General features: G+C 34.3%; 1 protein-coding gene across 1 annotated transcript; it reads left to right on the forward strand.

The window, feature by feature from the left end:
* The first annotated feature begins 2,328 nt into the window (after positions 1–2,328).
* LOC132058607 (eukaryotic initiation factor 4A-11-like) lies at positions 2,329–5,886 on the forward strand. The gene is made up of 5 exons (XM_059451064.1): positions 2,329–2,592; positions 3,625–4,169; positions 4,295–4,362; positions 4,545–4,981; positions 5,511–5,886. The coding sequence occupies exons 2-5, from the start codon at positions 3,649–3,651 to the stop codon at positions 5,661–5,663; spliced, it is 1,179 nt and encodes a 392-aa protein (XP_059307047.1). The 5' UTR covers positions 2,329–2,592; positions 3,625–3,648; the 3' UTR covers positions 5,664–5,886.
* The last annotated feature ends 1,400 nt before the right edge of the window (positions 5,887–7,286 follow it).

Below are 7,286 nucleotides of genomic sequence, written 5' to 3' on the forward strand. Positions count from 1 at the left end.
AAAGATGAAGATTCCCCCCCCCCCCCCCCCCAACCAAAAGTCTTGCTTTTATGGATTCCCAATCTTCTCAAATAAAGATATGATCAAAACGGCCCCAAAATTTCAGCATTTAAATTTTGGCCCTTTTTGCATTTCTAGTCACTTTTCACATTTTAATCAATTTTGACTTCCTTTTTACTTGTTTTCACTTGATTTCTTTCCCGATAACTTCTAAATCACATAAAAACTATAGAATGGAAGTAAACGACCTTAAATGCACAATTTTATCAATCAAGCATAGCAACAATCTAAGATTAAAGAAGAAATAAGTTGGTAAAATACCAGCTTATCAAACCCCCAAACTTAAATTATTGTTTGTCCTCAAGCAAATCAAAACTCACAATTTGCTTCAAAGGAATCAACATTTAAGCTCAACAGTGCATCAACATCATACCAAGTCAAAAAAAAAAAAATCCACTTTAAGAACAAGCACATGACTTTGATTGGTACCAACAATTAATCCAAGACATATGATTCACCAACAACTTCTCAAGAATTTCATTTCATTCAAGTGCTTAAACACCAAGTTAATCAAAGTAGCAATCAAGTCATGATACTAAAGCTTAAAAGTTTGCCTCATTATTGCAAAACAACTTTCTTTTATTCATTCATCTCAATTGAATATGGAACAAATTCACAACTCAAATTCTCATGTGCCATCACAATAAAGAGAGAATCCCAATCCATAAAATGCAATTCAAAATACAAATAAGATATCAAATGGAAAGAATTAACTCTCTTCTCTCACAAAGATGTTCAAATGCACAAGTAGTACCATAAGCTTGCCCTTCATGTATTTCTCCATTAATGTAAACACACTTGGTTCAAATTCAATTAGAACTTAACGAGTTGTAATGTAGGCTTTTGGTTAAGGTAGGAGCATAATTTGAAAATAGTGACTCAAAACCTCCCTAAGCATTACAATTTTCAACAATCAAAGCATACTTCCTTTAAAACTTTTCCGCCCTTTTCTTCATCTTTTCATTTCAACACCTAATCTTTCATTTATTCACAATCATTTATTCTTCCTTTTTTTTTTCTTTATTCTTTTTGTTGTTGTTTTTTTTTAAAAAAAATACAGGAAGGTTCCACTTTTTTTTTAATTTTTTTTTTTTTTTTTTACCCTTTCTCCGTTTAACCAACTTCCACACAACTTTTCCAGCCATCACCCCAAAACTTCAACAAAGCATGTTGCTTGGCCAAGTTTTATGGAAGCAAAAGTATTGCAAAAAAAAGATTCTCGTTTTAGAGAGTTGAGTTATTTGGCTAGGCTTTCAGGAATAGTATTTTTGAATAGTAACAGAACTCTTTTTCAGAAGCGGAAAAAGAAAGGTTTTCGCCAAGAACACTTTTGAAACATTGGCAAAATTATTTTTTTGAATTGATTAGCCAAATAAAAATTGCTATTTTCCAAAGTTATTTTTTTGAAAGGAACTTCGGACATAAAACAGTTTTTTTCTAATAACCGTGGTGTTCTGGCCAGCTTGCACGCACCTCAAGTCCTCAACTAATTCTACAGGATACCTGCAACCTCGACAAAAAATATTTTTCAAAATAAGCAGATTTTGAATATTTGGCCATAGGCTATTAATGACATTTTGCAATTACTTGTATTATAGACTTATATTATAGAGAATCATGTCTTTTTGTAGATTCTTTGCCTTTAGTATTTCTTTTACTTCCATCTTGAATATTATATATATTCAAAACTTTATTTTAATAATACTAATACTATTTTAAAAAATAATGTACTGTATGATTCGGCTCCGCACGTGCGTTTATGTACTGTATGATTCGGCTCCACACGTGCAATGCACGTGCGGAGAAACTATTTATACAAAAATTATTCATAGCAAATTGTTTTAAAAAAAGACATTTTTCTATAATAAATATGGAATAATCTCGGTCGTTAAGTTGTAGATATCCATCGACCTTAGAAATTATTTCGCCTTTATCTTTATTTCATATTACAAGATTTTAAAAATCACACCCGCTTTGACCATTTCCCTGCGCGTGATCTTCATCAATGCATGAGATTTAAGAAATCTCATCACCCGAATCTCCCGTTTTTTTTTCCCTTACATTGTCGCAATTTGAATTATTATAAAATAAATTAAAATAAAGAAGGTAAACGTAATATCACAAACTAGAAGGAAGGTATGTAACCACATTACGAAACCAAACCTAAAAGAAAATTTCTGAAATAAACTCCTATTTTCAGGAAATTATTTTTTACTTAAGCAAATAGTTTTCCAAATACTTAGTTCAACCAAACCAAAAAAAAAAACATTTCAATATCTTCCCGATAGTATAAAAACTATTATTATTATGACAGTATATATACCTTTAAGCTATTTTTGCTCTGGTGCTACTATCACTCAAGAGTCTCAGAGTACTCTGTTCTGTTAGAATATCAGTTGTACCATCTTTTTCTTTCGGCGGGACGGGCTTGGCTTTAACGGATTCAAAATCACTCTCTAAACCATTCTCCAGCAGGCACCTCTTCACCAGCGTCCGGGGTTTGTCGTTGTTCAACTTCCCTGTTTTCTCAAGGTTTGAAAATCCTATCTTTCCCCTGTTTCATTTCGTTATTTTTTATTTTGACAGTTCTTTTTTAGTCAAGGAGAATATCCTCTTTGTTCTTATGAATGGAGAATTAGGTTTTTACTTATGTTTTAATTCTTCCATATGCTGTTGAATAAAAAGGAATCATGATCTTATAAACTGAGAATAACACCTGCATGTGTAAAAGACAAGTAGAGCTCACAAGGAAAATGTAGCAAAACTTGTTGCTTGGCCAAGTTTTATGGAAGCAAAAGTATTCTAAAAAAAGATTTTTGTTTTAGAGAGTTGAGTTGTTTGGCTAAGCTTTTTGGAAAACAAATTGAGTGGTAGCAGAAACCGAAAAAGATAGTTTTTCCCCCGAAAAAAGTGTTTCTCGAATTGATTAGCAAAATAAAAATTGTTATTTCCCAAAGTTATTTTTTCGAAAAGAACTTCGGACAAAAAATGATTTCTTTTTATTAACCACGGTGTCTGGGACATCTTGCGCACACCTCGACTAATTTCATAGGATGCCTGCAACCTTGACAAGAAAACGCTTTTCAAAATAATCAGATTTTGTCAAATAGGGAATTAATGACATTTTGCAACTAATTCTATACCGTTTGCAATTAATGTCTTTTCATAGATTCTTTACCATTTGGTATGGGTATGCGGCCAGGTTTCTGGCCATCTTTACGAATGAAATTACATTTACTTGATAAAAAAATTAGTAGCTTGTATAATTTCAGGGCCTTACTTTTTTGTTTTACTCTGGAATAAGAAAAGTTTCGATATGATTTTGTCCGTCCGGCAGGGGTTGTAAACTTGTAATACTGTATACTGAACTTATGTATTAGTCTATTGTGAGTATTTGGAAGTCCTATTTCATAGTTTTGAGAACTTATTCTCCCTCAGAAGGTTCTAAAGACTTTCATAGGACATTGATAAAGACTTAATTGAATATTGTATCATTCATATTGTTGTATCATTCATTTGCTTTTGGGCTGATTTTTTCTGGTTGATTGGTCTAATTTTTTGCAGTTATTCTATAACAGCACGTGCAAGATGGAAGGAAGGAATGACATTCCTTGGAACACATTTGATAACCATCAGGCTTACCCTGCAGCACATATTGCCCCGAGTCCTATGCCACCGCCACCCAGACCTCCTCCCATACTTCTGCAAATGCCTCCGCCCATGCCTCATGTTGATATGCAACATGTTGAAATCCATATACTTTTGGATGAAAACCGGAGATTGGTTGAAGATCGAACTTCCCTGCAACATGAACTAGGTGCTGCTAGGGAGGAACTTCGTCACATGAAGGCTCAGCATGAAATCGAATGTATGAAACTCATGGGAAGGGGTTTGGAGCTGATAAACGAACTCGCAGCTACTATACCTCTTCAAAATGAGATTAATCACCTCCGTAATGAAGTTACGAGGCTTTTTACCATTAAACAAGATCTCTCTAGCCAGGTAGAGACACTCACAGAGGACCTTGCCAGGCTGCAAGTTGAAAACGAACAGATACTTTCTTTAAGGGCTGAGATAGATGGACTGCATCGACAACTTTTGTGTGCTAGGTATATTCTATATTATTTTGAGTCCTGATGCTTCTGTAAATTTGATTAACATGGAAGATTTTTACTTTTCAAACCTGCGATGTGGCTATCAAGAGGTAATATTAAGTTTGTCTTATGACATCTAGGACTGCTGCTGAGTATGAAAATAAAGCTAAAATGGAACTGATGGATCAGATACAGACAATTAAAAAAGGTTTGTTTTCAAAAGATTTAAATGGAAATCCTTTTTATTTGTCTCATTATTTAGGCCCTGTTTGGGTTATCTATTTGTATAGGTGGTTAGTCTTTAAAATTCTTCTCCTCTTGTCAATTCCCGCTTCTCGTCGTCTAATTCATTTAGCTGAATGCATAATTAATTTGATGCTTCTATTGAAGGTCTTGAGAAAGCATCCACGATCCAGCAAAGAGATATAGATCCATTCTGCAGGGGACTGGATGTAATTCAGCGTCTTCAGTCTGTCTCGGAGAAGATAGCTGTATTTTGTTCTGAAATTATACAGCAGCTCAACTATGGTTTAGTTCGTTGCCAAGTCTTGTTTTTGGTACCTACTCATGAACGTGCACAGCAGATTGAGAATCTCATGCGAGCTCTTGGCAGCCACCTTGGAGTAAAGATCCATGCTAGTGTAGGTGCTACTAGCGTCGAGGAGGATAAGCATATTATATTAGCTGGTGTTCATCTCATTGTTGGTACACCTGGGCGTGTATTGGACATGTTGCGGAGACGAAAACCAGCTCTCCGTCCTAATCATATTAGAATGTTTGTGCTAGACGAGGCTAATGAAATGCTTTCAATGGCATTTGATGAACAGGTAGTTTATTTTACAGTTGTATTTTACGATCAGTTTTCGTCTTTTCGACTATATATGCTTTCTGAACATGTTTAGGTCTGAGGGTGGCAGGGTATTCCCAATTTTGGAGTATCTCTTTTATTAAATCTCTTGAATAACCAGTGTAGAAGATGTGAAATTAAATGATGTCAACATGGAAGATGTGAAATTAAATGATGTCAACATGTGCTTTTTCTCGTTCCATTAACCGCAGTTGGGATTAGAAATAGAAGTTTCAATGTTATGTACAATGTTGGCGGCACAACATTTGGTCATCCATCTGCATCATATTCAGTTAGTTGCTAAAGCTATGGACAAACAAGTTTAGTGCATTTTCTCCTCCTGTAGACCCCTGTATCAATCCCCACCCCGTTCAATTGTTGAGTTGCTGCTTCTCATGGAATGTTCTATACATAGTCATATCTTTCCCCTACATTTGGCAATTCACAATCTCATCCTACATTTGGCACTTCACAAATTCATAGTTTTGTTTTTTTACCTTTATTGGCAGATATATGACATTTTGCAGTTTTTGCCTGCCAAAGTTCAAGTAGTGCCTATTTATGACACCATGCCGGCAGATGTCCTTGAAATCACGAGGAAGTTCATGAATAAGCCAGTGAAAATCTTGGTCAAATTTGATGAACCGACTCTTGAGTATTAAGTTCCTTTTTCCCCGCACGAGGAGACAACCACACTATTGGTTTAGCTTGTTTAGATACAGAGATTTGCGAAGGAAATATGTCATCAATTTTCTTAGTCTAATATCTTATTTACTTGCATATAAGTTCAGTAGGTAGAAACTTCTTTTCAATCAAATTTTTGTTTCACTCTTTCCATATATGTCACATAATGAGAGGTTCTACAATGTGTTCATTGACGAATAAATGTTGTTGATTTGTGAAAAGCCTTTTTGTGTTTGTGGTGTAGATAGCTAGATATATATTTATGGGAAGTTCGACTTCCTTAATGATCTAATCTTTTTCTGGGCTGGAATCTTTTGGTTATTGCGAACACAAATGAGGTATTTGCGCTTTTGCATGATGATGCAAGGGAAAAACTTACCCGCACTGGGCGTATACACCCAACTCAGTTAAGTTAACCATAGATAATAAACTAAGGCTTAAACTCCTATTTTTTAATAAAGTAAAAAATTTAAAACAAGTAGCAAAATTAACGTCACATCGTTAAGCTAGGGTTGCCGTCATTGGATCAATTTTCTTTGCTCATTCCTCTTCTAGCATTCTGCCTATTCGAAGCTTTGCAACATTCTTGGAGCGGGTGGGGATTTCAAATTAAGCTTATTAGGAATAAGGAAATTGGCTTCAAATAGGTGATTCCTTATTAACTTCATACGTAAGTCTATATGCATGTAAGCTATTGTCTATATCTCGTTATATTTTAATGAATTATCAAGCATTCTTCTTAATAATCTTAATTAGTTTCAACTATTTGATCATCAAATATTATATACGAATTTTAACCAAACAAGCTAATGTCTCTTTTCTAACACTCTTGCTTCCTTTTATTTTCAATTAGTATTAGGTTAGTCTTTTATATTTTATTTCATGAACTTGAGGGAATTTTGATTATTGTTGCATGTATATTTCTCCTTTTCTATGATTATACTTGTTATAAATATTTTCTCCTTGTTTGAAATATCGAATGTCAACTTTTGAGAAGGCAAATAATCTGAGAGGACGCAATATTAGAAGATATTAGAGCGGAAGATGAGAATGAGAAAAAAATCAAGAGGAAGTTTCGTAAGATGTCATAATTGAATTAGAAGGAAAATGAAAAAATCAAATTGTTAAAGCAGAAAGAGGCTTATATGTTATATTGTGAATATGCACATTCCAAAGGTTTCAGTGTACGGAAGGATAAGCAATATTATTTTCAAGGTAGCGAAGTGGTTAGAGAAAAACGTTTCGTATGCTATAGGCATGGGGAAAAAGATGAAAGGCTAAGAAAATCCAAGAAGGTGTCTTGCAATCATATTGACACGCGATCAAAATGTCCCGCAATGATAATCTTTAAGCGTCAAATTCCTAATAGTCCTTTCACGGTGGATAGATTTATTAAAGAGCATAACCATGAGATGGCTTCACCGAAAAGAGACATTTGCTAAAATCGCTCGTTCTATAACTAAAGCCAAAAAGCTAGTTATTGAAAATATGGTTAATCTTTGGTATAAAGCCAATCGCAACCTATTCTTACCCGGCGTAAGTTGCTGGAGGGGCTGATGTTTTAGGCTATTCAAAGAAAGATTGTTTTAATTTTATAAACC

The sequence above is a fragment of the Lycium ferocissimum genome, chromosome 5 (genome assembly GCF_029784015.1).
Source record: "Lycium ferocissimum isolate CSIRO_LF1 chromosome 5, AGI_CSIRO_Lferr_CH_V1, whole genome shotgun sequence".
Taxonomy (NCBI): domain Eukaryota; kingdom Viridiplantae; phylum Streptophyta; class Magnoliopsida; order Solanales; family Solanaceae; genus Lycium; species Lycium ferocissimum.

What these genes read in the sequence shown, in the direction of transcription:
- LOC132058607 (XM_059451064.1), top strand. Translation starts at nt 3,649, where the DNA reads ATGGAAGGAAGGAATGACATTCCTTGGAACACATTTGATAACCATCAG. An exon ending in CGACAACTTTTGTGTGCTAG is followed by an intron (nt 4,170 to 4,294) that starts GTATATTCTATA and finishes TATGACATCTAG; the next exon opens with GACTGCTGCTGAGTATGAAA. An exon ending in GATACAGACAATTAAAAAAG is followed by an intron (nt 4,363 to 4,544) that starts GTTTGTTTTCAA and finishes CTTCTATTGAAG; the next exon opens with GTCTTGAGAAAGCATCCACG.